Genomic DNA, 26,583 nt, shown 5'->3' with positions numbered 1-26,583 from the left:
GTTCAAACTAAAAAGGCCTTGAGGGAAAAGTCTGGCGATGAAAGTTCCTAAAATATCGGTATTTCTGTGCGATAAGTGGAACGAATTTGCCGATAATATGCACCTATTTTGAAATGATTGTTCAATTTCGACGTCAACATATTATGATATAAGTTTATTAATGCATATATATTTTCATAACACGCACCAAAATGACTTATGGTAACTATTTGATGTATTTCGTCGGCGGCGATATTTTCTTTGGCAAAATACACTAGCGCTATTCGCAGCCATCAGTGCCATCACCATCCCATCACCAATTTTCTGACATTGTGAAAAAATCGGCGCGCCATTTCCTCTATTTTTGCGTCGCCCATCAATTTTATGCCAAACAAACGACTTGCAAGTGTTTATTGTTCATAGTTAACGCCGCCGGAGGATCGGCTAACGAGCAACAGACAGAGCAGCACATCGCACAAGTTGTGCAAGTGAAAATTGTGCAGCAAATTGTGAAATCACGCGCGGTCGACGCTGACGACGACGATCCAAGGATCAAAAATCTAGTGCAGTGAAGTGCATGTGTTTGCGCATTGTCTGAGGAGCCAGCGGAGTGAAGAAAGAACTATGTTTGGCGGCTCGAAACCCACGTTTGGAGCCACGCCCACTGCCACCAGCTTTGGCGGGTTTAGCAACACAGCCGCGACCACACCATTCGGTCAGACGGCATTTGGCAAGCCAGCGGCACCAGCGTTTGGCAACACTTCCACCTTTGCCGCCCAACCCGCCCAGCCATCGCTCTTCGGAGCAGCAGCTACGCCTGCCCAGCCAGCTGGTGGCATGTTTGGTGCCAGTACGTCCAGTGCCTTTGGCACCACCGCCGCAGCACCCACAGCATTTGGAGGTTAGAGACGAAGCGTCAGTCTTCCCAGCAGCAACAGCGTAACTAATGCGATATTTTTCCCTCCTTTTTCGCAGCTTTCTCGCAGCCGCAACAGCCAGCGAATATCTTTGGATCGACACAGGCGGCACCCAACACCTCGCTCTTTGTCCAGGCAGCAACGCCGGCATTCGGCGCCGCCAAGCCGGCAACCCTGGGCATGACCGCCTTTGGTCAGACGCCAGCAGCACAGCCTACAACGTCGCTGTTTGGCCAGACAACGGCCGCGACGAGCGCCTCGACATTCGGCAGCTTTGGCCAGGCAGCGCCCACCACAACAAATGTCTTTGGCAGTGGGACAGCATCGGCATTTGCCCAGCCCCAAGCAGCGGCAGTGGGTGGCGGCGTCAATCTGGGCACGGCCTTGGCCAAGTATCAGCCAACGATGGGCACAGACACGCTGATGAAAGGCGGACAGCCGAACAGTGTCAGCACCAAGCAGCACTGCATCACGGCCATGAAGGAGTACGAACTGAAGTCGCTGGAGGAGCTGCGCTTGGAGGATTATCTCAGTTCGCGCAAGGGTCCGCAGGCGGGCAGCACAGCGGGTGCCTTTGGTTTCGGTGGTCAGGCCACGGCTGCTCAGCCCCCAGCCTCAGGACTCTTTGGCAGCACCGTGCAGCCGAGTGCGGGACTCTTTGGCCAGTCGGTGGGGCAGGAGAACAAGAGTCTGTTTGGCACATCGGCTTTCGGACAGCCTGCCACAAGCAGCGCCTTCGGGGCACCCGCCCAGCAGAACAGCTTCCTCCAGAAGCCTTTCGGCGCGACAGCTGGCACACCCTTTGCCCAGCCCCAGGCAGCGGATGCCTCGAATCCTTTTGGCGCCAAGCCGGCATTTGGCCAGGGCGCCAGCATGTTTGGCCAGGCACCCGCCACCAGTGCAGCTCCAGCCTTTGGCCAGGCCAACACAGGATTCGGCTCCTTTAGTACGACGGCAGGACAACAGCCGCAACAGACTTCGCTCTTTGGCAGCACTCCCGCCGCGGATCCCAACAAGTCTGCCTTCGGCCTGGGCACAGCAGCGTCTGCGGCCAATACTGGCTTTGGCTTCGGCAGTCCGGCCACCAGCACGGCGGGTGGAGGCCTGTTTGGGTCCAAGCCGGCCACGAGCTTTGCCGCGCCCGCCTTCGGAGCCACCTCAACGGCCAACACGGGCTTCGGTAACTTTGGGATGACCAACAGCAGCGTCGCCACGGGCGGAGGACTCTTCAATAATGCGGGAGGCATGAACAAGCCAGCAACCACGGGATTTGGTGGCTTTGGAGCCGCCACCGCTGCGCCGCTCAACTTTAATGCCGGCAACACGGGAGGATCGCTCTTCGGGGGTGCAGCAAAGCCCGCAGGAGGCATCTTCGGGGGAGCATCCACACTGGGTGGCCAGACGCAGGGTGGACAAGTGGGCGGCGTCGGAGGAGGACTCTTTGGCGGTGGCACTGGAGCCTTTGGCACTGGCGGTGGCTCGCTCGGTGGCGGCTCGGCATTCGGCAGCCTCGGGGGCAACCCATCGATGACTGGCGGCCTGGGCATGGGTGGCCACCAGCAGATGGGCGTCGGTGGTGGCATGATGCAGCAGAACCATCAGCCCATCCATCAGCAGATCCTGGCGCGTGTGACCTCGCCCTACGGCGACACGCCCATCTTCAAGGATCTGCGGCAAGGCGACGAGGCGGACGCCACACGTGCCACCAACCCTGCCGCACAGCAGGCGGTAATGGACATGAACAACAAGCAGTTCAAGATCAACACCAACTCAAATCCGGCGCCCGTGAAGGTGAAGGCCGCAGGGAGCAAGTCCCTCTTCGAGGGTCTCGAGGAGTTCGACGGCAGCGTCGAGGGCTTCAACATCAAGCCGAATTCCAGGCGTTTGGTGATCAAACCCAAGGACAAGGCTGCCGATATTTCAAACTCCAACTCTTCGTTGAACAGCAGCGGCCCGCACGCGGCTTTGGGACGCTCCCAGCGAGAGTCGTTTAATGGAGCAGTTCCCAATGAACCGACACCGCCAGCAGCAGCGACGACTGTTTTCTCTCCCCAACAGCAGCAGGACACAAGTCGCCGCGAGTCGTGGTTGCATCCCAAGAATCTGGAGATGGTGCGCCAGCGCAACCTACAGACGGGCATGGATCAGCAGCAGTCGCCACACAACAGCACCCTCAACGAGCTGGTGCCGCGCAAACCACTGGAAACCTACCGAACCAGCTCCACGATGCGACAGTCCGTCTCCACCATACCAGAGAATCCGTTCGAGGATCAGTCGCAGACCAGCGCCATTGCCATTGCCAGGCGGGACACCTTCTCGGGCTCGGAGCAGCAGCAGCAGAGTGCCAATGAGAGCGGCCTCTCGAATCGTTCGCACGAAGAGGAGACCACCGCAGGCAATCGCTCTAGACTGGCCATTGAGGCGGCAGCTGGAGCGACTGAGGCGGCGGACTATGAGCCGCATCCCACGGGGATTGTTTTGCGACGCGTTGGCTACTACACGATACCCTCGCTTGATGATCTCAAGTCCTACCTGGCCGAGGATGGCTCCTGTGTGGTGCCAAATTTCACCATTGGACGCGAGGGCTATGGCAATGTGTTCTTTGGCAAGGAAATGGACGTAGCTGGACTTAATCTGGATGAGATTGGTAAGTAAAGGAGCAGCAGCAGGCAGGCGGTCAGCATTTAATCTTTCTTCGATTGCAGTTCACTTTCGTAACAAGGAGATCAACATTTATCCGGATGATGACAACAAGCCGGCCATCAATCAAGGCCTCAATCGTGAGGCACAAGTCACGCTCGATCAGGTGTGGCCCAAGGACAAGACCCAGCATGTGGATATCAAGGATGCGCAGCGTCTCATCGAAATGGATTTTGAGGGCAAGCTGCGCCGTGTCTGCGACAAGAACGATACACGCTTCATCGAGTATCGCCCAGAGACGGGCAGTTGGGTGTTTCGCGTGAAGCACTTCTCCAAGTACGGCCTGAGTGATAGCGACGAGGAGGACAGCAATGACAAAGTGCCCACCGATCCAAAGAAGCAAAAAATGACGGCACTTGAGGCGGCAGCGGCACAGGATAATGCGGGTAAAATGACGCTCAATTCGTTGCGGCATGCCCAGCGCATATCCGAGGATGCGGCACGCTTGCTGGACCCCAAATCTCTAGTCGCGAATGTGGCCAGCAGCAGTTTCCGGCCCATGGACGACTCGCCTGAATTTATGCTGATGGATAAGACACGTGAGTGGCAGAACGAGAAAAGAGAAAACTTGAACTCATGCAATGCCTCTGGCACACACAGAATTCTTTCAGGCTGGCGCTGGCATGGACTTTTCCATGTTTGAGGCGCCCAGACAGCAGCAGCAGCAGACCATTGTCAGCCCCACAGCCAGGCTGGCCAAGGAGTTGGCCGGCAATGAGCCGCACAAAATGCAGCTAATGAAATCCTCGTTGTTTGTCGAAGACGACGATGCCAGCGAGGATGAAGTTAGAGGTAGAAATTCCACTCCCAATCCTGCCTCCATTCGCCATTTAATTCTGTTTTTTGTTTGGGTATTTTTTAGGTACTGTGAATAGCCGCTTCCAGCGCCAACGCAACATGTTCCACGCAGGGCCCAGCGGCTGGGCAGACTTGGGTGGAGCCTCTGAGTCCTCCAGTCCTTACGATTTTGGACGCACATCTGCCGGCCTGCCCGTCTCCTCGTCAGCCTCTGTGGCCAGCCTGCTGCAATCAGATGAGGTAACGAAACAGACTCAAACCCTTCCAAGAGCGTCCACTAATCCAACTCTTTTGCAGACCTCTTCCATGGCCACTGGCAGCAATTTTGGGGACAAGCCAATGTCAGGAGCAATTGTTGCACTCGCCTCCAAGGTGCGTCCGTTTAAGTTTGTGAGCAAACCGAAGGTGGCACCCGTTAAGGTTTTCGGCACCACCGTGCCACTGAACCGCTCGATACTGTATGAGCAGCGCCACAAATGGGTGGCCGATCTGGGCTTCTACAAGGGACGCAGCCTGAAGCTGAGCTTTGGTCCGCACAACACACTGATGGTGCCCCAAACGCTGAACAATGTGCGCAACGCCATAGAAGGTACGAACTGCCCTTTAAATAATTATTCATTGATAGATAATGTACTTTTTTTGTAGATGGCAGCGTGGCACCAGCAGCGCTGGTGTTTATGCCACGTTCGGGCAATGATTTCTCACCCGTTTTGTGGCAATTTTGCAACTTTAATATGGTGCATGCCCATGGCAGTTTCCGCGAGACAATTGTGCCCCATTTGGAGGTGCAGCTGGGCGAGGGCGTTAGCGTGGAGATCGAGGACAGCCAATGCCCCTGGCTGCATGCGGGCAAGGGCACGCAGCTGATTGCCAAACATCTGAGAGAATCCCTCAAGCTGCGCAACCTCGGAGCTCTGGAGGAATACGGTGTGTCCGTGTGGTCTCTGTTGTATGCGCTGTGGGGGCAGCACGAGGAGCTTTCGGGCGATCCGAACGACACAAACAGCCACCACACTGTCATGTGTCGTCGCAATCTGTTCTCTGACTGGCTGGAGAACACCCTCGGGGGCATGGATTTGCTGACCAAGAAGGTCAGCAGCCACAGCTATCTGGACCACATGCTGGATCTTCTCAACTGCCATCGCGTGAGCGAGGCGTGCGATCTGGCCCTCAACTACGACGATGCCAATTTGGCACTGATTCTCGCTCAACTGGGATCCGGTGCGGTCTTCCGCATGCTCATGGAGGAGCAACTGTTTGCCTGGCAGCAGAGTAAATCGGATAAATTTATTCACCTCAACCGCCTGAAGATGTACATGATGGCGGCGGGAGTGAATATGATGCAATCCTCGCAGGGCACCATCAATCTGATGGAGGACAACAGCTGGCTGACGGTGGTGGGCCTGGAGCTGTGGTACTTCAGGGCACCCACCTCTTCCATTACGGACGCCCTAATGGAGTACGATAAGGCCTACCAGTCCGAGGAGTGCTTTGCAGATCCGCCCAGCCCCACCTACAAGGGAGTGTCTGCCGCAGCAGAGAGAAAGAAACCTGTTTACGATCTGCGCTACCATCTGCTGCAGCTGTACTCCAAGCGAATGCATTCCCTGGAGGAGACACTGAATCCCATAACACACACAAACGATCCCATGGACTTTCGTTTAAGGTAAAGACACAGACACACGCTCTTTATTCGAAATGAAACTAATTCCATTCCATAAACTTCAACAGTTGGCTGCTGCTGCAGACCTTGTGGGCTCTGGGCTATCGCCACTGCTCGCCCCTGGCTGATGCACAGCTGACGGTGGACTTTGCCAGCCAGTTGGAGAACGAGGGCCTCTGGCAGTGGGCCGTCTATGTGCTGCTGCATATCGAGAGCAGAGACCGGCGGGAGAGGGCCGTGCAGCAGCTGCTGCTGCGCAACGTGAGCGTCTTGGCCCAGGCGGCGCACAACGAGGAGGAGCGCTTCATTGTGGAGCAGCTGGGTGTTCCTAAGTCGTGGGTGGACTATGCCAAGGCTGTGCGAGCCGGCTCCCTGGGCCAGCGACACTTGCAGGCGAAGCATCTTCTGTCGGCCAAGCACTGGGCGGAGGCTCACGAGATCATCTTTCAGTATATTGCGCCCGATGCCATCATCAATGGTAAGTGCCACAGAACTCCCACCAGGCATACAGTCTAATTTGTTGCGTTTATCAGGTAAAACGGAGTATTTGCACCGTCTGCTCATTCAGTTCGAGGACACCGAAGGCAGCAGCATTCGAGTGCCGAACTGGGCCAATCAGGGTCAGATATTCCTGGACTTTATCGACATCAGTTCCAAGTTCGCGCAGATACAGAATATGCAGAATATTGAGGATATTAAGGCGCGCTGGGAGAACCTGAAGCCGCAGCTGAGCGAGCTCTGTTCGCGCATCAGCCTGTTGCCATGCCCCACGGCCAAGCATCGTCTGTGCCAGACGGAGATCTCGCAGAGCCTCAACTGTCTGGTGCACGGCATGTGCATTGTCAGCCCCCAAATGCAATCCTCCGCCGTACTGAAAGTGGCACTCGAACGATTGCCGATGCCCCAGGAGCTACTTTCGAGAGAGTTGCGCAATCTGCTGGACGAGCTGCTCGAAGATCTCGAAAAGAAGTCGACCTTTCGCGAGCGTGTCAGCGGCATGGAAATCCACTGATCCAATACAAAATAAGATCGCTTATAAGTCTAGATTAAGCCACATCTACCTAAATAAAATAGAACAGTATGACAGAAACTAGATTAAGAATTCGTCAACAGAGTAAGAGAGAAAAAGTGAGCGAGTTTACGATCACACTACAGTTACTATGAATGTCTTTGTTAATTCGATTATATTTCCAATTTCCGCTCGTGTGACTATCTTTGTACAAGACCTTCTAGTAAACAATAAAATTGATTTGATTATTTTTACACACTAAAAACGGGATAAGAGCTTCGCCATTCCTATTCAAGCGTGATAGTAGCTTGTTGAACCTATCGATAGACAAAAGTTAATCGAAAGTGGACACTAGATTAGAAATCCGATACCAGCTCATTCGATCGATAGCCAAAGCTAAACACCGCCGCCTCTGATAAGACGAGCTAAAGTTGTGGGTGTGGCCATTAAACTATTTCCATAAGCAATGGACGACAACCCTAAAGTGCCAGCCCCATGGTGTGGACGGGACTACAAGCCCCGCACTTTTGATAAGCACACGCCGGTCGTGTGCTACGACAAGCCCAGTGCATCCATTGTATCCCAAAAGGAATACGAAGTATGTAGCTACATATACAGAGATACAATCCAAATACGATCTCTGTTGTTGTAGGACAAACGCTTTCTGGCCCTCACCGGCGATGTGGTGGAAACATTGGTGGTGCCCAAGCGGGAGGCTCGCACCTGGACCATGCAGGCTGGCGATCTGTGCCGCATCACTGTGCACGAGGGCGCGCAGGTGGGCGATCTGAATTTCTGGAATCTGGAGAACACACAGGAGCGTTTCTACTCTGGCAAGACGCGACAGCTGCACGCCTCCCACTTGAAGGTGTATGATCGCCTGTGGAGTTGCCTGCCGCACCTGCGCCCCATGGCCACATTTGTGTTCGACTCGCTGGCCGGCTATGGCATCGACGAGGACGGCGCCTCTCTGCATGATGTAATCGGAACACGCTGCGACGATTACACCTACAAGCTGATAACTGGACAAGATCGCGTCGGCAGCTGCCACAGTTCGCTGGTTAAGGCAGTGGTGGAGGAGCGCGGCCTGAGCGAGCAGGATGTACATGACGTATGGAACATATTCATGTGCACTGGCTTCACCAGGGACACGCAGCAGTACTTCTGCAAGCCGAGTCCCGCCCGAAAAGGAGATTTCATCGAGTTTGTGGCGGACATGAATCTGTTGGTGGCGCTGAGTGCCTGCCCCCAGGGTGATGTCTCCATACCGGTGGGTGCCGAGGTACCCGATGGCAAGTGTCACCCTCTGAAGGTAGAGGTGTTCCGTAAAAAGTAGTTGGAAAAGTTTCAGCCACTAGTGTAGGCAAAATATTTAATTTACCTCGTAACATTCGATGAAGTAATACGAAAAATTAAAATAAAAGTTCAGACGGATTGGAACAATCAGCACAAGGAAATATCTGAAGCCGAAGGAGATTATTTTGCTTCAATTTATAATGATGTTTCTGTCAAACCATGGCACTGGGCTCTAGACTGGAGAGCAAACGAGAAGGGACGTGTGAGACGCTTCTTACGCGTCATAACTTTTATACCCGGCACTCAGTACTACATCTGCACCTTAGCGGTGTTTTGTCAAATTTTAAATATTTTCTTCATCTGTCATCTACATCTACAACACTTCTCACACTAACACGCTCCGTTAGCTCGCCGCCCTTCCCTAGACTCTAGCGCCCGCACACAAAAAAAACTAATATAAGCTGCAGGACGGGGTGGGTTAAAAGTCGGCAGAGGCAGAGGCAGGGGCCGAGTGAAGCAGAAGCAGAGTGTGAATGAGAGAATGTGAAAAGAACAACAAAAGCTGCGGGACAGGGTGGGTTTGGCCACTGCAAATTAAATTCTTCATTCTGGCTATAATAATGCTCCAATCGGATCCCAATTTGGTGATCTGATATATAGGGCTATTCCCTACAGAATGGCGTTTTTAGTATTCTTTTATCTTCAAAATTGTAGATAAGGGAGGTTTTCGCTCTTTTGCGGACAGACAGACATGGCTCAACCGACTGGACTATTGATGCTGATCAAGAATATATATACTTTATGGGGTCGGACGTTTTCTTCTGGGTGTTACATACATTCACTTTGTTCACAAATACAATATACCCTATTTACTCTTCGAGTACCGGGTATAAAAACATAAAAGGTCATAAATAGACTGTTGGACTGGGTCTGGCAACGACGCATCGTCGGAAGCAAGTGATTGTTCCGAGAGTAATCGATGACTAGTAGTTCGGTGTGGTTCCAAACGCACTCAGCCCGTTCAAAAATATGAATGTAAAGATATTAATAAATAAGTGGAATATTACCACATTCTACATACATATTGTTTCAATTATAAGAACATTTCCAATGCAACACCTTGCATGCCCTCATCAAATATCGACAGCAACAACGAAAATACCCCTTTCAAGAACATATCGTCGAATAAATACCAAAAAACAATTAAAATAAATAAACAAACGAAGAAACAACAAATTAGATTAACAAAAATGAGCGAGATTAGCGGGGAGGACAACCTGGAGAAGCTGCGTGGCTATATACTTCGTCCGGATATACCCATACCCCAGCCCGATGTGCTGCCACGGCAGATTGATCCGATGCGCCTGTTGCATGCCCCCAAATGCCCGGGCAGCACCAAGCTGGAGCCGCGCCGTAACCTGAGCGGGGAGATACTCGAGTTCGTGGAGGTTGATCTGGAGGATGTGGGGGCTAATGCCAACAATTCGATGTCCATGCAACGTGAGCCTGGCCTGCTGGAGGAGGCGACGCGTGGCTCACACATGAATTATCCCTTCTGGCCAGGCGGCTTTGACGAGCAGCGACAGCAGATTGCCGCCCTGGACGTAGACAGCTTTGATTTTGGGGAGAGCCTGCTAACAGTGCCACCGGGCTTTGCCACAGGGCATGACTTTGCTCAGACGCAGCCAGGGGATGTCGCTTCGCCAATGGCAGCAACGACAATAGATCTGCTGGACAATCTGGAGCAGGATCTGGATGTGCAGGAATGGATGCAGATGACGCGCACCGAGAATGAGCCTGTCAAGAGTCGGCAAGTGGATCTAAAGTTTCCCTCCGGCAGCTTCGAGTACCAGGATGTGGATGATCAGATTATGAAAACGGATCTCAAGCCGGTGCTGAACATTTCCACCACGGCGAAGACCTTCAGCAGTGATTGGGCGGAGATGGTGGACATAAGCCAGCCGATAAGCAACTTCAAGGAGCAGATTCCCTGCCCCGCCATGGATTTCCCCTTCGAGCTGGATGTCTTCCAGAAGCAAGCGATCCTCAAGCTGGAGCAGCGGCAGTATGTCTTCGTTGCGGCCCACACATCCGCCGGCAAGACCGTGGTGGCCGAGTATGCCATTGCGCTGTCCAAGCGGGATCTCACGCGCACCATTTACACGTCCCCGATCAAGGCGCTCTCGAACCAGAAGTATCGCGACTTTCGCAAGACCTTCAAGGATGTGGGCCTGATCACGGGCGATCTGCAGATCGAGCCGACCGCCTCCTGCCTGATCATGACCACCGAAATCCTGCGCTCGATGCTCTACTGCGGCAGCGACATCACCCGCGACCTGGAGTATGTGATCTTCGATGAGGTGCACTACATCAACAACCCGGAGCGCGGTCATGTGTGGGAGGAGGTGATCATCCTCCTGCCCGACCATGTCAACATCATCATGCTGAGCGCCACAGTGCCCAACACCATGGAGCTGGCCGACTGGGTGGGCAGCACCAAGAAGCGCAAGGTCTATGTGATCAGCACACTGAAGCGCCCGGTGCCGCTGCAGCACTTTCTGTACACGGGCGCGGGCGGCAAGAGTCGCGACGACATCTTTCTGCTGGTCGATGCCAATGGGAAGTATCTGCAGGGCAACTACGAGAAGGCCGTGGAGCGCAAGAAGGAGATGCAGGGCAAATCGAAGGGCGGTGCAAGCGCCAGTGGGGCCAATAACTATGTGAATGCCAAGCAGGTGCAGTACACGTGGATTGGGCTGATTGACTTCCTCAAGCGCAACAACAAGATGCCCGTGGTGGCCTTCACCCTGTCGCGCAATCGTTGCGACAGCAATGTGGCCGCCCTCCAGTCGGTGGACCTCAACACGGAGAAGGAGAAGGGCGCCGTGCAGAAGTTCTTTCTGCAGTGTCTGGCCAAGCTGAAGCCACCGGATCGCAGCATTCCCCAGGTGCTGGTGCTCAAGGATGCCCTGGAGCGGGGCATTGGTGTGCATCACAGCGGCATTCTGCCCATCCTCAAGGAGATTGTGGAGATGCTGTTCCAGAATGGCCTCGTCAAGCTGCTCTTTGCCACGGAAACCTTCTCTATGGGCGTCAACATGCCCGCCCGCACGGTGGTCTTTGATTCGCACAAGAAATTCGATGGCCTGGAGGTGCGCAATCTGAAGCCGGGCGAGTACATACAGATGGCTGGACGTGCGGGTCGCCGTGGCCACGATGAGACCGGCACCGTGATTGTGATGTGCAAGGGAAATGTGCCGCCATCGATGGAACTGCGTCCCATGATACTCGGGCTGCCGGAGAAGCTGCAGTCACAGTTCATCCTGCGGTACGCTGTCATTCTCACCTGCCTGCGCATCGAGAGCATCAAGGTGGAGGACATTATGCAGTTCAGCTTCAAGGAGTTCAACCAGAAGCTGCAGCTGCCCACGCAGCAGAAGCAGTTGCGCATTGCCGAGGACAAGTTCGCCATGCTGCCCGCCCTGGGTGAGCATCTGCAGCCGCTGGTTCAGTTCTACGACAAGTCCATACACTACTGGAAGGAGAAGCATCGCGTTATGGTTAGCCCCAAGAGTTAGCTTCTCTCTCTTCTAATGCCAATGTTTGATTCTTGCAGAAATTCATCGTTACCCAGGCCAAAATCCAGAAGGAACTGAAGGTGGGTCGCGTGCTTGTCGTCACGCAGGGCCAGCACTACAACAAGTTGGGCATTCTGCTGAACATCAAGTCCGTGCTGGGCAAGGATACCATGTACAAGGTGCTCGTCTTGGATCATCAGTTCAAGGGCAAGGAGACGGACGGCAATCTCCAGCTCAATCGGGGGGAATTCTACTACAAAATACTCTCGCTGACGCCCAAGAATAAGTTCTTCCAGCCGGAGGGCATTGGCGGTCATGCAGTGCTGGACATCAAGGCCATCGATATTGTGGCCATCACCAAGTCCACGTTCAAGGTGGATGCGGACATTGTGATACGCAACTGGGAGCAGCGGCAGCTGGAGCGCTTCAAGGACACACCACCGGGTGCAACGGTGGTCAAGGCGGTGGCCGATCTGCATCAGCTCAATGAGAATTACATTGCCAATGCGGACAGCATCAAGTACATCAATCTGGCCAAGGAAATCAATGTGAATGCGGACACTGAAGTGGATCTGCTGCAATCTGTCGAGCAGTTGGGGCGCCAAGTGGCGGAGCTGCTGCCACACACCAATATTGCTGGTTTCGAGCAGGAGTTTACCAAGGTCTATGAGCGCCGTATGCTGGAGATTCACATCGAGGAGCTGCGCTTCAAGAACTCGGCCAAAAATCTGTCCCTCTATCAGGACTACTGCAACAAGCTGAAGGTCCTACACGCCCTCAACTACATCGATGAGCAGAACGAGGTGACGCTCAAGGGCAAAGTGGCCTGCGAGATGGGCCAGAACGAGCTGCTCATCACCGAACTGATTCTCTGCAACATGTTCAATGATCTCGAGCCAGCGGGGATCGCTGCCCTGCTGTCGGGTCTGGTGTTTCAGGCCAAGATCCAGGGCGAGCCGTCCATACCGGAGCCCTTGAAGGAGTGCGTGGCTGCCTTCGAGCAGATCAAGGACAAAATTCTAGCCGAGGAGCAGCGTTTCCAGGCGTCCACTGAATCGGAGAGTCGCCTGAACTTTGGCCTGCTCGAGGTGGTCTATGAGTGGGCCAGGAATAAGGTAAGCAGGAGCAGCAGCAGCATCTAAGACTTTATGACTGATTGTTGTTGATTATTCCTGCAGCCCTTTGCCGAGATTATGAAACTGACCGAAGTGCAGGAGGGCATCATTGTGCGCTGCATACAGCAGCTGGATGGGACGCTGCGCGACGTGAAGACAGCAGCGATACGCATTGGAAATCCTGGACTGCAGGCTAAAATGGAGGAGGCATCGGCGGCCATCAAGCGAGACATTGTCTTCACTGCCAGTCTGTATACGGAACTGTAAAGGAGTGGGGCATAGCCCGACAATGATTTCAAATTGAATTTCTTAAAACTATTTATCATGCACGTGTGTCAATTACAATTTCAAATGGGGGAGACTTATAAAAGTGTAAAAATATTAGTTGCAGCAGCGGAACGATGGAACGTCGCGCTGGAGAAGCATTTTCATCGGGACTCTGGCTTGAACTTGGGCGGCACCATCATGCCAGTCATGTGCTTTTGTTTTTTAGTCTTCTTGGATTTGCTGGTGCCCGACTGGAAGTCATGCCAGCTGTTCACGCGACTCTGGCGGGACTCTTCGAAATTTTGCTGCCACTCGCGATCCGATTTGATGCGCTCCTCCTCCTCGATTTCGGTTTCTCGCTTCCGCTTGCGCTCCTCCTGGTCGCGCTGGTCCAGTTTCTGCCGGCGACGTTCCATGTCGGCGAACAGCTTCATAACCATTACGTAAATGGCATGCTTGTACTTTGTGGGATCATCCTCTGGTATGGGCTCCATGGGTCTGCCCTCCTTTTTAAGCTTTTTGCGTTTCTCTGCAATCTGTGGGGAAAGCATAAGAATTAAGAAAATGTGAGAGTGGGTAAATTGGTGTCATGTCAAACCATTTTATCCGTTCGCCCCTTCGCCTCCTCATACACCTCAAGGCACTTTTTTCGCGACAAATCATTTTCCAAGATTTTCCAGGCACGCGATACAATGTCGAATGCAAGTTGGGCACGCTCCTGGTTATCGTGATTCTTGTCCGGATGAACCAGAATGGATAAGGTGCGGTAGCGCTTTTTAATATCGGCCACCTCGACCTCTGGTTCGATTTGGAGCACTTCGAATGGATTAAGATTGAAGTATGTGGAACCTGGACGAAGTAAACGATCAATTTGTTGAGTAGGAGTTAGTACAGAATCGCGTTTTTCAATTTCTTTCACCTGCGAATATAGTCACAAAATCGTTTATTTATGTGTACAATGCAAATAATAATAAATGTGTGTTGCGTTGTGTGTGTGTTGGCTGTTATGGGAGGGCCCCACAACCACAACCTGGTATTGCGCTGGCATTGCCATCCATTAAACTTACTTCGGTGTAGAAGTCCTCGAACGACTCCTTCGACGTGCTCGGCTGCTCTCTGGCTGATGAGGAGGACATTGTGTGTGTGACTTTCTTATCTCCTATATTACTTTTGTTTGATTTCTTTCGGCTTTCCCCTAACAATAAAATTGACTTTTTGTTAAAAACGCACTGTACCAGGACAGTGTTGTCAAATGATTCCAGTGATTTCGTTTCCAGTGCTGTGAACTGACTGTACGATATTCTATCGAATGCTACTGTCCACATGGTGGTTGTTTTCGCGATTACCTGTTGAAAATTGTACACACAATTTTCCATGATTGCTGAGTTAAAGCGCCTAGGATTGTTTGTGGGCGGTAGATTCCTACAAGTAGTACGAGGCAGGCGGGAGTTAACTCAAGGCCGAAAAATGAGCACAACCACAAGTTTAGCCGATGCAGAGGCGGATCTCGTTTGGATGGACCTAGAGATGACCGGCCTTGACATAGCTACGGACAAAATCCTGGAAGTTTCGTGTATCATCACTGACAAGGATCTGAACATAAAGTCCGAGGGACCCTGCTTTGCCATCAGTCACCCAGAGGAGGTGTATAAAAACATGAACAAATGGTGCATTAAGCACCACCACGAGTCCGGCCTGATCGAACGTTGCCGCAGCTCTGATGTAACGCTCGACAAGGCGGTGGATCTGGTGATGTCCTACCTGAAGAAAAATATCCCCGAGCGCAAGTGTCCCCTGGCCGGTAACTCTGTCTATATGGATCGCCTGTTTCTACGCAAATACATGTCACCCGTTGACGAATATTTACATTATCGAACCGTGGATGTTTCCACCATCAAGGAGCTGGCCAAGAGATGGAATCCCGATGTGGCCAAAGCTGCGCCGCGCAAGGCATTTGCACACCGCAGCCTCGAAGACATCATGGAGAGCATACAAGAGTTAAAGTACTACAAGGAGCATTTGTTTAAGTAAAAAATACAATCTATAATATTCAGTGTTAAGTGTAAAAAAAATTAATAACGTTTAATGATTTGTGCGGATGTGCAAGCAAAACCAAAACTCTATTATAAGACATAAAAATACGATTGCAATAAAAAACTCTATTTCCTAGTAGACACCATTTATATTGTTGTGGGCCGCTGAGTAATTGTTTGTGTTATTTTCCTGTCGCCTTCTCGATGATCGGTGATTGCTGGTGGCGCTATCGGTGCCCGTCACCTTCTCCGCCTCAATGCGTCCCGACAGAAAGTTGGCCACACGTTCCTGCAAGGACATTTTGTTAGTCAGTAATGGATGGAGGGTGCGGTGCATCTATCTTACCAGATAACTGTTGGTCAGACCCTGCAGATTGCCATAGAAGGCCAGCGCGCGCTTTAATAGAGATTCAGCCTCCTCCTTGGACAGGCTCTTGACTTTGTCCAGGCGAGATATTGTGATGATGCGATGGTTAATGTACACGATTTGGTGAGCCACTTCTGTGGTGGTGTGTGCCAGGTTTCTGCGGGAGATGAAGCGCACGTTTATTGTGTGGAATCACCAAAGGGGGAGGGAGACAGACACTCACCTGGGTATGTTGGATGCCACAGTGGCACTGAAGTTAACCAAATGCACAACTCTTCTGGCCGATTCCCTGGTGAGCAGCACAATCAACTGCTCCAGGGTGGCTGGTCTCGCCTGATTCTCGGGCTCATCTGCGCTGAGATACGCCCACAGTTCCTTGGCCCTTTGCATGGCCTGTTTGGGATCCGTGGCAATCTGCAGGAGCACGCACAAGATGTCTTAGATATGTGCTGGTTGTTAGCAGCCAGTTTGCGCTTACCAATTCCACCGCATAGATGAGCACATGGATGGCCTCCTTGCTCTGTTTCTTTAGGGCACGGGCCTCGGCAATCGTTCTTTGTGTGAGGCGTCGCTTCAGCTTGCGGGAGAATCGTTGACCGTGATGGATCGCCTTGATGGCACCCTTCTCATTCGCCGCCACATTATCATCCTCTTGCGGCGCTGCAAAGCGGATATATTGAAACATCAAAATATAATTTCAAGTGCCGTTCCCCCATGATTTGTAGATTTGTTTGGTGTAACAACGACTTGAACGAGCGAGCGACCGATCGATCGGCCGGACCCCTGAGCCACCGCTTATCTCGTCTCAAGAGATAACCTCCCAACAACTAGCTGTCCACATCGCAGCGTTGGAATTTAAAAATAAATGATGAGCCGCAGCAGGGCGTGAGATGAGTGCACCTTGTCTCAAGGTTACTCACCGTCTGTCTGATCCTGATCCGTGCTGATGGGCACCAGATATTTGTCCACAAACTTATCGCCGGCTGTGAAGGCTCCATCGATGCGATCCGCCGCATAGGTGGTCAGTGGACTCTCCAGCACAGCGTTGCCAATCTGCTTGACAGAATCGGCACGCTTCAGGACGGGCCGCACCAGATGATCCGACATGTATTCCTTAGTGTTCCAATACATCTTTAAGCACAAGATAATTGCCTTTTTTGTAAGCGAATCAAGCCACATTGGCGGACAGTGGCCAGTCGCCGTGTACTTACCATTTCGGGTGGCAGATAGACCAGCGGAATACGCTGCTCCAGTATGTCCAGGCTCTTGCACATGACATTGTCCAGGCGCTTCAGGGGATGCTCGAAGAGCTTCACAGCTGGCTGCACGGAACCATAGGCGGCCGAAATGGTTGCCTCTGCGGCCTCAAAGTACCAGGAGAACAGACGATTGTTGTTTTTCACTTTGCCATAGATGTTCTCTACACGCTTCACGCTCGACTCAACCAACGGGATCGAGCCAATGCGATCTATGGCCTCCAGGTGGAGCCCACTGCCGATAGTTGCGGTTGCTTTAAAAAGGATTTTGTTGTTATATTTAATTGGATTGGATCACATGATGCACTAACTAACCCATTTTTGTGTATGTGTGTGTTTGTGTGTGTGTAAGGAGAGTCGCTTTGTAAGTCAACCGTTCCGGTCACTGGCTAAATCGCTACTGTCTGGCTTCTGCTAAAGATTCGTGCTTGTATTTGAATTCCCGAAACCGCGTCGCGTTTTAAGTTGCTCGAGCCGATCGCGCCTCCCTTTTAAGCGGTACGGACGGTATGTGTATGCAGACTAAGTTCGAAATTGCACGTTCACTGGTACTCGTCCACTTTCTGGACACCACTCGCATCATGCTCGATTTGACCCTTAACACTCGCAAGCGATAAGGATCGTACAGAACGGGACGCTCGCTTCGCACCGCCTCGCTCTCTTCGTATGCACAAACACCGTCGTGCACCTCGACTCGACATTTGCTCCAATGCTTATCGGGAACATGCCATGCCATTATAGCAAGCAAGCTCTGAATGAGTTCCAAAGTGCAACCGGATTATACCCACACACTTACGTGTGTTTAAATTAGGAACTCCAAGCAAGTGAATCACTTTGATGTCTGTCTCAGTTATTGTACAGGCAAATAATCGCCTGATTAACTATCGAATTATATGGCGCTAATTTAGAACAAGTGACGACAGAGCCGCAGAGTCCAAACTGCAGTTCAACAAAATAATTGTGGGGGCGTTCAGGTCGATGTCCCGAGTCCGAGTCTGGTCGTGCCAGACAGCGTTAAATGCAATTTAGCGGCTCGATGGCAAGCTATTGTCTGCCTGTGTCGGTTGCTAAGTAGCTCATTTCTGTAATCAGCCAGACACATTGTTTTATTAGCAAGGAGCTAGACAATGTAAGTAAACCTTTGGGCTGTAGACTTGGACAATGGGGACTGCCAAACTCTTCAATGAGGGGAGCAGCGGCAGCGGCCGCTCATAAACTGCATGAATAAACTGTTTCGGAGGCCACTACTCATCCACATCAGTGATCTTCCATTTAAAATTTACCTCTAACCACGTAGTAAAATTAACATTTCAAATGTAACTGTTAATATCCATCAATCGAATAATGTTATTTAAAACAATAGCCCAGTGCTGTAAGTTGCTCTGGGTCAACTGCGTTCAGTGTTGTAAAGCCAGGCTTGGTTTTGGTGTAATTTGTTTGTTGCGTGTTTGTTTTTGTGTAAAAATAAGTTTTTGTCCATTTATTCCATCCGTTCACATTTTAAAACTATGTTTAACTGTTAAGTGTAACCATTGTAGTCTCAATATGAATATTTATTTGAGGGTTATCTGCCTTTTGGGCTTCCTGAGCTCAGGTCAGTACGCGTGCTTCATTCCCAAGCCACACCCAAGCGCGCCCCGCCTGTGGGGAGCAAAGCCAGCAGCTTCAATGTGATTCATGTGATTTTTGCCTAATCTTGAAATGGTTGTTTATTTCCAGCGCTTGCACAATTTAATCAAAATCAAATTGAGCAACGGAACTGTATTATACCGAAGATACTGCAGGGATCTTGGTTTTCATGGGAGGTCGGCCTTCCCACACAGACGGTCATCGACGCCACCTCCATGTCGAGTCGTGGTTACTGCATCAACTACCAGCGCCATCGCGGTGATGAGTACTCATTTGTGTTCAAAGAACGCACAAAGGACTGCTATCACTGTGTCAACACGAAAATCCGTACGGTGAATGTCTTTGAAAAATATGAGGGTCCGTGCCTGAGCTTGCCCCCCGGCCAGAAGCCAACTGTGGAGAACATCTGCAGGGGCATTAAGGATGACCAGCAGCTGATAACGCTCTTCAACGAGAACTTTGTGCCCATCAATTGCCGCTCTTCGCTAGAGGGTGTGTGGCATTTTACATATCAAGTAGGTCTTCCATTTTCAGCCAAATTAATTAAGAACAATTAAGAGCTGACCATTTCTCTCTCTGTGCAGAATCGTTTCCGTTTCACGGGTGTGTGCGATCAGCCGGATGCACGTATACAGTCGTGCCAAACAGCTGGCACCCAGTTTCTGATACAGAATCAAAAGTTCAACATCACTTATCAGAAATGCGAGGGCATGGATGGCACATTCAGCGGCCCCGTTGAGTTCAGTTGCCTGGGCGATTGGTTTGTCGGAAAGAATCATTACTTTGCAGTGGCAAACACGAAGGAATCGCGCAAAGATGAGAAATATCGTTGCTTCCTCAAGAATCGAGACGATGATCTCTATGTTGGTGTCTCCATCACGGCCGAGTGCAATACACTGAAAACGCCAGAGACATCGCCCGAGCGCCTGAAGCTGACCCCCGTCAAAGCTGAGTTTGTGGAACCGGGCTGCACGCTGCCGCAAAACTTTAGCGGCGAGTGGGTGAACACGGCCAACATTGACGCCGATGTGTCCATCAGTGAGACGCACATAAATGAGACTTACTATCCCGACAAGGCGCGCTACCGCAAGACGATCTATGTGTGCCGCGAGCGGCGTGGCAACCGTGTGATGATGGCCCGCCTTACGGTCGATGGATGTCAAAAGGATTATGTGTGCTTCGATTTCATGCCCCGCCATCATAATATCATACGCTACCGCAGGGGCTTGGCCGTGATCAAGGATGACTTCAGTACGGTCTGCTCTTGGGTGCAGTTCCCCAATTCAGAGGCCTGGAAATACGACTTGTTCCTTGCCAGAAATCCAGTGCCCGTTCGCTGTCCGGTGGCTGGCAAATTTAACTTTACACAAAGAGGAGAACATCCCTTTAGGACGAGGCAAGTTCGAACTAATTTCTAGATGGTAAAAATGTTTAATTATAAATCTTTTGCAGGATCCTTGGTGGTGTCACGCTGAGTCCCCGTCCGGATATTCATTGCAAGCAGAATATCTCCGATTTGTCCGTCTGCGATACGGACCAGAAGGAATTGGCTGTCGATGAAAACTATTGCCTGTCTGTGGATCATTTGGGAAGGCCGGTGGACATTTACAGTGATCCGGATTATCGCATGAAGTGCATTGGCTTCTGGAAGGAGAATCTAAAGTCCTATCTTATTACCTACGACGACTTGGATCCGCTCTCCAAGTACCGCTGCTGGGTGTATCAGCGCGCCGACCTCAATCGTGTGCTAATGTCGCAGGCTGTGGGCGCCTTTTGTAAGCTGGAACAGGATGTGACCTCTTGGAACCATTCAGAGGGTGCTGCGGTGGCCATCGATGCTGTTGAATACGAGCGTGAACGCGACGACTGCCCCATGTACTTTGACGATGGCTTGAATCCATGGCGACCATCCGATGCCTCAAACATAATTTTCGACTGGGATTTCTACAGAGCCGGAGCGTCGGCCATAAATGGCAAGCTAGCCACGGCAATTGCTATGGCTTGTATGCTTTGCAAATATTTAGTCGCTCACTGAGTTCAAAGTATTCTTAATTCTACCAACGAAGGAATTACGTTCCGTCCATTCAATTTTCATTCCAGTCTCGTTTTTAATACGTAGAAAATGTCGGTGTGCCTTTCAATGCAAGTATCTGCCTTTTTAGACGAAATTTGTAAGCTAGTTTGTAAGTAAACGAAAACCCCATATCAAGTTTTTAATTAGTGTGCGCAATTCCGTCCTCGAATGAATCTCAAATGTTTTTAATAAAATGTGTGAAACAATGTCTAGTTTGTATTTCGATAACTGTACGGAGCGATAGATTCGAAACCAAGCAGCTCTGCTTTTAGTGTTGTACAATTTCAAAAAAAGTTGGACGTATTGCCGAACAAACCGAGTGAATTTTTGTGAATTGTAAAAAGTTCGTAATTCCTACCACAAGTATCATGTCGCTATCCTTGGTCCTGCGTGGCGCCGTCCGCTGTAATGGTAAGCATTAAATGAATTGCCAGATTCCGCGAGTCCTGGCAGGAAACAGTTTTTATTATATAACCAAACTGTTTGTTGGTATCGTATCCCCCCAATTAGCCGCAAATCTCGTTAAGTCAGCGCGCATCACACCACTGAAGGCCTACTCCACAATTGTGGCCAATGCCCAACGTCAGACTCTCAAGCCTCTGGCGCTGACCAAGGTAGTTGCGGTGAGTAGAAACAGCCGACCAAACCAGAATTATGTAGGATGATAATCCCTACCCTGCCTGCCGTTTTTTCAGCCCGTAGTACGTGAGATCTGTGTGAGTGCACCACGCATGGCTTCGGCTGGGTCCAGCCACACCGCACTGTGGACACTGGAACGCCTAGTGTCGGCTGGTCTGCTGGCCATCATCCCAGCTGCCTTCATTGCTCCATCCCAGATACTGGATGCACTGCTTGCCATTTCAGTTGTCATTCACGCTCATTGGTAAGAACCCGTCTGTTGCTACAGAGGCAAAAACGATTCACTCACCTATAATTCATTGTACAGGGGCGTTGAGGCCATGGTTGTCGACTACATGCGTCCAGCTGTGGTGGGAAATATTCTGCCAAAGGTGGCACACATTGCGCTCATCGTCATCTCGGTGGCCACTCTGGGAGGTCTCTTCTACTATATCCAAAACGATGTGGGTCTAACCAACGGCATTAAGCGTTTCTGGGCCATCAAGGGCAAGGATGCTGAGGAGAAGCAGCAGTCTTAAGTCCGAAGTATTCAGTAAAGTTTATAAACTGCAACACGCAAAAGCCACACCCGTTATTTATTGATAGTTTTTGAGTGTTCTCAAATCCCCGGCTCGGCGAACATATAGGCACTAAATAAATAATTGTATAAAGAGAATGGAATGGGCGCACATGTTTTTACAAAAATGTATTTCAACAACTGCACCTAAACAATTAGTTGGGTAACATTAAGTGGGAACAGACTGTTCCAGTTACGTATGCTAATCTATCCAATAAACATTTTGTGCTATTGTGTACAGGTCCTTAGGTCATGACTGTGTCACCACATTATTTGTGTAGAATAATCTGAGCGCGTCCCATTGTTTGGTGTGCAGCAAAATATGCGGACGGCAGCTTCGCATGTGATCCACAGCTTCATCTGGGGTCCAGCCGTTTTTCTGCAAAACAATAGATTCCATTACCAATTCCATTGCTTGAAAACTGAACCTTTAACCCACCATCATCAGATAGCAGCCGACCAAGGTGGCACTGCGCGTTCTTCCTGCCTTGCAGTGTACATAGACAGAGCCAACATTCTCTGGCGTCTGCGTGGAGCCTAAGCCGCTGATGCGCTTCGACAGGGGCAGGAACTGATTGATGAACTCCACGCCACGGAAGAGCTTCTCCTGGTTGGGCGACTCGAAGATGTCGGTGGTGGCCAGCTGTAGGAACTCAACGCCCAGTTTCCGCCACTTCTCCGTATTGTTGGAGAAGGCCATCAGCTCATAGTCCTCGTTCATGGACACCACAGCCTTCATGTTCTCCTTCTCAATCAACTGTTGATCAATCCAAGCTTTAGATTAAGCTGTGGCGGGGCTTAATTCACATTTACTTACGTCATTGGCTTGATTCCGAAAGGGGAGTGCTCCGAGTATGACGGTGTCATCTATGCGGTCGTACCAATTCCTGGCGGAAGCCTTTTCCATCAGGACATTGTAGAGCAGGGTGGGGTAGAAGGATACACGGGCAAACATGGCAGCCTTAAATAATAAATGGAATGGTTATTCCGTTTTCGGGCCGCGTGGGGAGAGTGGATCTCGCGCAACAGCTGTAAACTTTCACCAGCCAGTCGGAAGGGGGGCAGATGAGCATGAACACAGAATGTGGTCGGTTGTCTTGTCTGTCTTGCTTGAGGCGCGCTTTGGAACTGGTTTCGGTGTGCGATGAGCCAGCGGCTTTTGAAGCTGTCCAATCGTGTCTGGCACTAATCTCGTACTACTTACACTCATCTCCATGCCGGTTACTCAGCTGCTGGTCGGTCGAGGCAATAGTGTGATTCACGTGTATACAATGTCTTCCTCGCCTTCTAATTAGTATACACTCTACACCCAAATTATCACCCCAATATCGTCTGAGATCTTAAATGTACGTCCGGTCTACCTGCGTGCCCCGCACCATTTGCATAACTTATGTTTTCCCCACGCGACTGTGCAACACTGCCAAAACACTGTCTGCTGTCGGCTCGCAACACTAGACACTAAATATATTGCAACAAAAAAAATTTAAAGAATCTTACGTGTGAAAAATTAGTAAAAGGTGGCCTAGGTATATCTATTACTGATCATACGTGGTTGAAAATGCGAGAGCGATAATAAGCACAATCGAACAGTGAATAAGCCGTAAATCTGCTGGGCTCCCAGCCGCTCCCATCCCGCGAGAAGAAGAAGTAAATAACGTCAACACGTCAGAAGTAAAGAGACCTAAAGAGAGGCAAAGAAAAGCCAAAAATCAAACTTTATGTTGCTTTCCAATTGATGTTGATATTTTCCAATTTGCCACAGAGACCGCAGCACCATGAATCTAACCAAATGGATGTGCCTCCTAATGCTCCTCCTGGCGAAGCGCGGCCAGCTGTTGCGAGCCGAGCTGCAGGGCCCCACAGCCACAACCGAAACCCCCACAGCAGCCCACACCAGCTTACCAGCAAGTGAGCCATCTAGTCAGGCCGACACTGAAGAGGTAACCACAGCCGAGACAGAATCCCGGGCGCCGGCCCTCAGCAATGAACGGAAGGCGTCCAAGCCAAAGGATTCCACAGATTTTGGGACACGGGTGATGCCAGCTGCTCTATTCGAACGCCTCTGGAACGACAGTCTGATGAAGCAGCAGAAGCTAAAGGCTGAGATCGAGAAAATCGAAGCCATGCGACAGGGCACTGCCGAGCCCCCCGTCGTCGAGCTAACTCCGGAGCAGCTGGAAGGTGAGTTTCGTTGCCCACCACCGGTCATGCCAACTAACAAGAGGTTCATCTCCTGTTTAGCCCAACTGATGTACAACAATGCCATGGACATGCTCGCCAAGCCGCGCACGGACAAACGGGTGGTCTTCACCTTGCTCAAGAAGGCGGCGGGATTCAATCATCAGGAAGCCCGAGCTGCACTCGCCTGGGCCGTGCTCATGGGCCACTGGATGGAGTTTGATTTCCATCATGCTGCCGACGAGTTTGAGAGCTTGGCCAACGAGGGTCTGCCCTCGGCCCACATGGGACTGGCATTCATGTATTCGGCCGGGGTTGGTGGCAAAAATGTGAGCCAGCCGCTGGCCCTGATCCACTACACTCTGGCCGCCCTGGGCGACGACACTCTGGCACAAATGGCACTGGGCTATCGCTACCTGTACGGCATCAATGTGCCCATCAGCTGCGAGAAGGCACTGATCCAGTACAAGCGCGTGGCCAAAAAGGTGGCCTCAAAGGTAACCTTCGCCAATGGTCCGGTTGTGCATCGTGTGCGGCTGCTGGATGAGCTGGAGAATCCCGGCAGCCACGAGACCGAGATTGTCGACTACTACCAACTGCTGGCCGACAAGGGTGATGTGCAGTCGCAGGTGGGACTGGGGCAGCTGTACTATCAGGGAGGCAAGGCCATACAGCAGGATCATCAGAAGGCGCTGGAATACTTCACCCTCGCGGCCAATGCGGGCAATGCCATTGGTTTTGCATTTCTGGGCAAACTCTATCTGGAGGGCAGTGAGCAGATCAAGGCAGACAATGAAACAGCCTTTAAGGTGAGTGAAGATTTGATTCGATTGATTTCCCCTGCTAATTGTTATTTTTTTGTCTTTCCATCAATCAGTACTTCTCCAAGGCCTCGGAAATGGGTGACCCTGTGGGTCAGAGCGGCTTGGGTGTCATGTACCTGAAGGGCCTGGGTGTGCCCAAGGATCCAGTCAAGGCTTTGTCCTACTTCACACAGGCAGCCGACCAAGGATGGGTGGATGGCCAGCTGCAGCTGGGTACCATGTATTTCAGTAGGTGCTTAAATTTCTATCAAAGTTTTGGGTACATTCTCTTTTTATTTTGCAGCTGGAAATGGCGTCAAGACTGACTACAAGCTGGCCCTGAAGTACTTCAATTTGGCCACTCAATCGGGCCATGTGTTGGCCTACTACAATCTTGGGGTTATGCATGCCTATGGCATGGGTATGCTGCGCTCCTGCCCAGCGGCAGTGGAGTTCTTCAAGTCTGTGGCGGAGCGCGGACGTTGGAGCAACAGACTGATGCATGCGTATGGCGACTACAAGCGGAATCGCATCGATCAGGCTTACATGCAGTACTCCCTGATGGGCGAGGTTGGCTACGAGGTGGCCCAGAGCAATGCCGCCTTCCTGCTGGACCGCGAGGAGGTGCATGTGTTCAATGACCGGCACGAGGAATTGATACGAGCCTTTTATTACTGGAAGCGGGCTGCTGGCCAGGGCTATTCGGCTGCCCAAGTCAAGCTGGGCGACTACTACTATTATGGGTGGGGCACGTCGAAGGATTTCGAGACAGCTGCGGCTCTATACAGGTTTGTTCTGTTTGTTTGGTGGTTCCAACTTGCAAACTAATACTCTAATCTTTGTAGGAAAGCATCGGAGCAGCAGTACAATGCTCAGGCCATGTTTAATTTGGGCTACATGCATGAGCAGGGACTGGGCATGAAGAAGGACAGGCATCTGGCCAAGCGGCTGTACGATCTGGCTGCCGAGACGAATGCAGATGCCAAAGTCCCAGTGGCCATAGCGCTACTGAAGCTGCAGGTGCTGTCAAAGATTGAATCAATCAAAGAGGTGGGATATATAAATATAAAGAGAGGGTTTAAATATATAACAAATATTCTTGTTTTACAGTCCCCTTACAAGTTCATCTTTCTTTTGGATGAAAACATAGCCGCCAATTGGGATTTGTATACGATTACCTTGCTGACACTGCTGTTGGGTTTTATCATGTACACTCGACGGCCATTCCAGCAGCCTGATGTGCAGCAGCAGCCCGCCAATGATTTGGCCGCTGCTGCGCCAGTTCAGCTAGTACCTCCGGCAGTGCCCGAAGAGGCAGCACCCGCTCCAGCAGTACCCGCTCCAGCACCGGCACCGGCACCTGCACCTGAACCAGATCCAACAACATCTGCTGGCGCTTCCAAGGCGACGACGTCTAATGGCAACGGAGCGACAGAGGCGACATCGAGCAGCAGTGCCAATGCCAATGCCAATGCGAATGCGAATGCGAATGCTCTCGATCCCACTGATTAGTTGGTTAATTCATCCCCCACCCTCCCTTCTAGTTTAATTTAGTGTGCGTGTAAATATTTATCATCTAATTTCGCCCCGATTTAATATTTTTTATTAACTCTAAAAAGACCTTTTATCGTACTCAAATTATAAATGTTGTACTGATCAATAAGAAAGCAAAACAAAAACAAGCAAAAATGTAAAAATATGCAAATACTTTTCTGTGTTAGAATTT

General features: G+C 51.1%; 10 protein-coding genes across 14 annotated transcripts; 7 read left to right on the top strand and 3 right to left on the bottom strand.

Moving 5' to 3' along the window:
* Positions 1–286: 286 nt before the first annotated feature.
* Positions 287–7,330, top strand: LOC117585033 (nuclear pore complex protein Nup98-Nup96). The gene is made up of 9 exons (XM_034274279.1): positions 287–880; positions 955–3,543; positions 3,602–4,135; positions 4,197–4,388; positions 4,459–4,634; positions 4,692–4,983; positions 5,040–6,060; positions 6,126–6,535; positions 6,591–7,330. The coding sequence occupies exons 1-9, from the start codon at positions 604–606 to the stop codon at positions 7,067–7,069; spliced, it is 5,970 nt and encodes a 1,989-aa protein (XP_034130170.1). The 5' UTR covers positions 287–603; the 3' UTR covers positions 7,070–7,330.
* Positions 7,331–7,446: 116 nt separating this feature from the next.
* Positions 7,447–8,523, top strand: LOC117585036 (uncharacterized protein C11D3.03c). The gene is made up of 2 exons (XM_034274288.1): positions 7,447–7,664; positions 7,719–8,523. Exons 1-2 carry the CDS (start codon positions 7,533–7,535, stop codon positions 8,400–8,402), a joined length of 816 nt encoding a protein of 271 aa, XP_034130179.1. The 5' UTR covers positions 7,447–7,532; the 3' UTR covers positions 8,403–8,523.
* Positions 8,524–9,585: 1,062 nt separating this feature from the next.
* LOC117585280 (helicase SKI2W) lies at positions 9,586–13,384 on the top strand. The gene is made up of 3 exons (XM_034274702.1): positions 9,586–11,922; positions 11,979–13,055; positions 13,119–13,384. Exons 1-3 carry the CDS (start codon positions 9,613–9,615, stop codon positions 13,320–13,322), a joined length of 3,591 nt encoding a protein of 1,196 aa, XP_034130593.1. The 5' UTR covers positions 9,586–9,612; the 3' UTR covers positions 13,323–13,384.
* LOC117585288 (dnaJ homolog subfamily C member 8) lies at positions 13,356–14,580 on the bottom strand. Its single transcript, XM_034274715.1, has 3 exons — positions 14,390–14,580; positions 13,921–14,241; positions 13,356–13,858 (listed from the first exon to the last, which is right to left on the bottom strand). Exons 1-3 carry the CDS (start codon positions 14,456–14,458, stop codon positions 13,484–13,486), a joined length of 765 nt encoding a protein of 254 aa, XP_034130606.1. The 5' UTR covers positions 14,459–14,580; the 3' UTR covers positions 13,356–13,483.
* A 64-nt stretch (positions 14,581–14,644) lies between these two features.
* Positions 14,645–15,498, top strand: LOC117585289 (probable oligoribonuclease). Its single transcript, XM_034274716.1, has one exon. The coding sequence runs from the start codon at positions 14,697–14,699 to the stop codon at positions 15,351–15,353; it is 657 nt and encodes a 218-aa protein (XP_034130607.1). The 5' UTR covers positions 14,645–14,696; the 3' UTR covers positions 15,354–15,498.
* Positions 15,382–17,490, bottom strand: LOC117585286 (lipid storage droplets surface-binding protein 1). Of its 2 annotated transcripts, none has more exons than XM_034274713.1 (7): positions 17,294–17,490; positions 16,934–17,232; positions 16,643–16,874; positions 16,201–16,382; positions 15,946–16,136; positions 15,702–15,879; positions 15,382–15,644 (listed from the first exon to the last, which is right to left on the bottom strand). In XM_034274713.1, exons 1-7 carry the CDS (start codon positions 17,295–17,297, stop codon positions 15,489–15,491), a joined length of 1,242 nt encoding a protein of 413 aa, XP_034130604.1. In that variant the 5' UTR covers positions 17,298–17,490; the 3' UTR covers positions 15,382–15,488. The 2 variants fall into 2 exon arrangements, with proteins under 2 accessions (XP_034130604.1, XP_034130605.1); XM_034274714.1 differs by having other exon boundaries at positions 15,399–15,644; positions 16,643–16,853; positions 17,294–17,488.
* A 920-nt stretch (positions 17,491–18,410) lies between these two features.
* On the top strand, positions 18,411–20,795 carry LOC117585283. The gene is made up of 4 exons (XM_034274710.1): positions 18,411–18,572; positions 18,698–19,122; positions 19,192–20,003; positions 20,060–20,795. Exons 1-4 carry the CDS (start codon positions 18,524–18,526, stop codon positions 20,640–20,642), a joined length of 1,869 nt encoding a protein of 622 aa, XP_034130601.1. The 5' UTR covers positions 18,411–18,523; the 3' UTR covers positions 20,643–20,795.
* Positions 20,796–20,941: 146 nt separating this feature from the next.
* Positions 20,942–21,975, top strand: LOC117585291 (succinate dehydrogenase [ubiquinone] cytochrome b small subunit, mitochondrial). Its single transcript, XM_034274719.1, has 4 exons — positions 20,942–21,092; positions 21,192–21,304; positions 21,377–21,564; positions 21,628–21,975. The coding sequence occupies exons 1-4, from the start codon at positions 21,050–21,052 to the stop codon at positions 21,836–21,838; spliced, it is 555 nt and encodes a 184-aa protein (XP_034130610.1). The 5' UTR covers positions 20,942–21,049; the 3' UTR covers positions 21,839–21,975.
* A 15-nt stretch (positions 21,976–21,990) lies between these two features.
* Positions 21,991–23,246, bottom strand: LOC117585290 (phosphatidylglycerophosphatase and protein-tyrosine phosphatase 1). The gene is made up of 4 exons (XM_034274717.1): positions 23,081–23,246; positions 22,694–22,837; positions 22,316–22,633; positions 21,991–22,255 (listed from the first exon to the last, which is right to left on the bottom strand). Exons 1-4 carry the CDS (start codon positions 23,090–23,092, stop codon positions 22,127–22,129), a joined length of 603 nt encoding a protein of 200 aa, XP_034130608.1. The 5' UTR covers positions 23,093–23,246; the 3' UTR covers positions 21,991–22,126.
* A 73-nt stretch (positions 23,247–23,319) lies between these two features.
* LOC117585282 (protein sel-1 homolog 1) lies at positions 23,320–26,564 on the top strand. Of its 4 annotated transcripts, none has more exons than XM_034274709.1 (7): positions 23,320–23,402; positions 23,639–24,057; positions 24,118–24,863; positions 24,932–25,106; positions 25,162–25,645; positions 25,703–25,907; positions 25,968–26,564. In XM_034274709.1, exons 2-7 carry the CDS (start codon positions 23,652–23,654, stop codon positions 26,367–26,369), a joined length of 2,418 nt encoding a protein of 805 aa, XP_034130600.1. In that variant the 5' UTR covers positions 23,320–23,402; positions 23,639–23,651; the 3' UTR covers positions 26,370–26,564. The 4 variants fall into 4 exon arrangements, with proteins under 4 accessions (XP_034130600.1, XP_034130599.1, XP_034130595.1 ...); XM_034274708.1 differs by having other exon boundaries at positions 23,329–23,523; XM_034274704.1 differs by having other exon boundaries at positions 23,329–23,547.
* The last annotated feature ends 19 nt before the right edge of the window (positions 26,565–26,583 follow it).

The sequence above is a fragment of the Drosophila guanche genome, unplaced genomic scaffold, assembly GCF_900245975.1.
Source record: "Drosophila guanche unplaced genomic scaffold, DGUA_6, whole genome shotgun sequence".
In the NCBI taxonomy this organism is placed as follows: domain Eukaryota; kingdom Metazoa; phylum Arthropoda; class Insecta; order Diptera; family Drosophilidae; genus Drosophila; species Drosophila guanche.
Note: the sequence above shows the minus strand (reverse complement) of the source record. Positions and strands in the feature narration are given on the sequence as shown.

Bases quoted from the DNA above. Each gene is read 5' to 3' on its own strand.
- LOC117585033 (XM_034274279.1), top strand. From the start codon at position 604: ATGTTTGGCGGCTCGAAACCCACGTTTGGAGCCACGCCCACTGCCACC. The intron at 881-954 runs GTTAGAGACGAA...CCTTTTTCGCAG, and splicing joins AGCACCCACAGCATTTGGAG to CTTTCTCGCAGCCGCAACAG. The intron at 4,635-4,691 runs GTAACGAAACAG...ACTCTTTTGCAG, and splicing joins GCCTGCTGCAATCAGATGAG to ACCTCTTCCATGGCCACTGG.
- LOC117585036 (XM_034274288.1), top strand. From the start codon at position 7,533: ATGGACGACAACCCTAAAGTGCCAGCCCCATGGTGTGGACGGGACTAC. The intron at 7,665-7,718 runs GTATGTAGCTAC...CTGTTGTTGTAG, and splicing joins TATCCCAAAAGGAATACGAA to GACAAACGCTTTCTGGCCCT.
- LOC117585280 (XM_034274702.1), top strand. From the start codon at position 9,613: ATGAGCGAGATTAGCGGGGAGGACAACCTGGAGAAGCTGCGTGGCTAT. The intron at 11,923-11,978 runs GTTAGCCCCAAG...TGATTCTTGCAG, and splicing joins AGGAGAAGCATCGCGTTATG to AAATTCATCGTTACCCAGGC. The intron at 13,056-13,118 runs GTAAGCAGGAGC...TTATTCCTGCAG, and splicing joins ATGAGTGGGCCAGGAATAAG to CCCTTTGCCGAGATTATGAA.
- LOC117585288 (XM_034274715.1), bottom strand. From the start codon at position 14,458: ATGTCCTCCTCATCAGCCAGAGAGCAGCCGAGCACGTCGAAGGAGTCG. The intron at 14,242-14,389 runs GTAAGTTTAATG...CTATATTCGCAG, and splicing joins TCGAGGACTTCTACACCGAA to GTGAAAGAAATTGAAAAACG. The intron at 13,859-13,920 runs GTTTGACATGAC...CTTTCCCCACAG, and splicing joins AGGGGCGAACGGATAAAATG to ATTGCAGAGAAACGCAAAAA.
- LOC117585289 (XM_034274716.1), top strand. From the start codon at position 14,697: ATGATTGCTGAGTTAAAGCGCCTAGGATTGTTTGTGGGCGGTAGATTC.
- LOC117585286 (XM_034274713.1), bottom strand. The intron at 16,383-16,642 runs GTGAGTAACCTT...TCCGCTTTGCAG, and splicing joins GGATCAGGATCAGACAGACG to CGCCGCAAGAGGATGATAAT. The intron at 15,645-15,701 runs GTAAGATAGATG...ATGTCCTTGCAG, and splicing joins GTCTGACCAACAGTTATCTG to GAACGTGTGGCCAACTTTCT.
- LOC117585283 (XM_034274710.1), top strand. From the start codon at position 18,524: ATGAATATTTATTTGAGGGTTATCTGCCTTTTGGGCTTCCTGAGCTCA. The intron at 18,573-18,697 runs GTCAGTACGCGT...GTTTATTTCCAG, and splicing joins TTTGGGCTTCCTGAGCTCAG to CGCTTGCACAATTTAATCAA. The intron at 19,123-19,191 runs GTAGGTCTTCCA...CTCTCTGTGCAG, and splicing joins TGTGGCATTTTACATATCAA to AATCGTTTCCGTTTCACGGG.
- LOC117585291 (XM_034274719.1), top strand. From the start codon at position 21,050: ATGTCGCTATCCTTGGTCCTGCGTGGCGCCGTCCGCTGTAATG. The intron at 21,093-21,191 runs GTAAGCATTAAA...CCCCCCAATTAG, and splicing joins TGGCGCCGTCCGCTGTAATG to CCGCAAATCTCGTTAAGTCA. The intron at 21,305-21,376 runs GTGAGTAGAAAC...CCGTTTTTTCAG, and splicing joins CGCTGACCAAGGTAGTTGCG to CCCGTAGTACGTGAGATCTG.
- LOC117585290 (XM_034274717.1), bottom strand. The intron at 22,634-22,693 runs GTAAGTAAATGT...ATTGATCAACAG, and splicing joins TTCGGAATCAAGCCAATGAC to TTGATTGAGAAGGAGAACAT. The intron at 22,256-22,315 runs GTGGGTTAAAGG...ATTGTTTTGCAG, and splicing joins TCGGCTGCTATCTGATGATG to AAAAACGGCTGGACCCCAGA.
- LOC117585282 (XM_034274709.1), top strand. From the start codon at position 23,652: ATGAATCTAACCAAATGGATGTGCCTCCTAATGCTCCTCCTGGCGAAG. The intron at 25,107-25,161 runs GTAGGTGCTTAA...TTTATTTTGCAG, and splicing joins GCTGGGTACCATGTATTTCA to CTGGAAATGGCGTCAAGACT. The intron at 25,908-25,967 runs GTGGGATATATA...CTTGTTTTACAG, and splicing joins AGATTGAATCAATCAAAGAG to TCCCCTTACAAGTTCATCTT.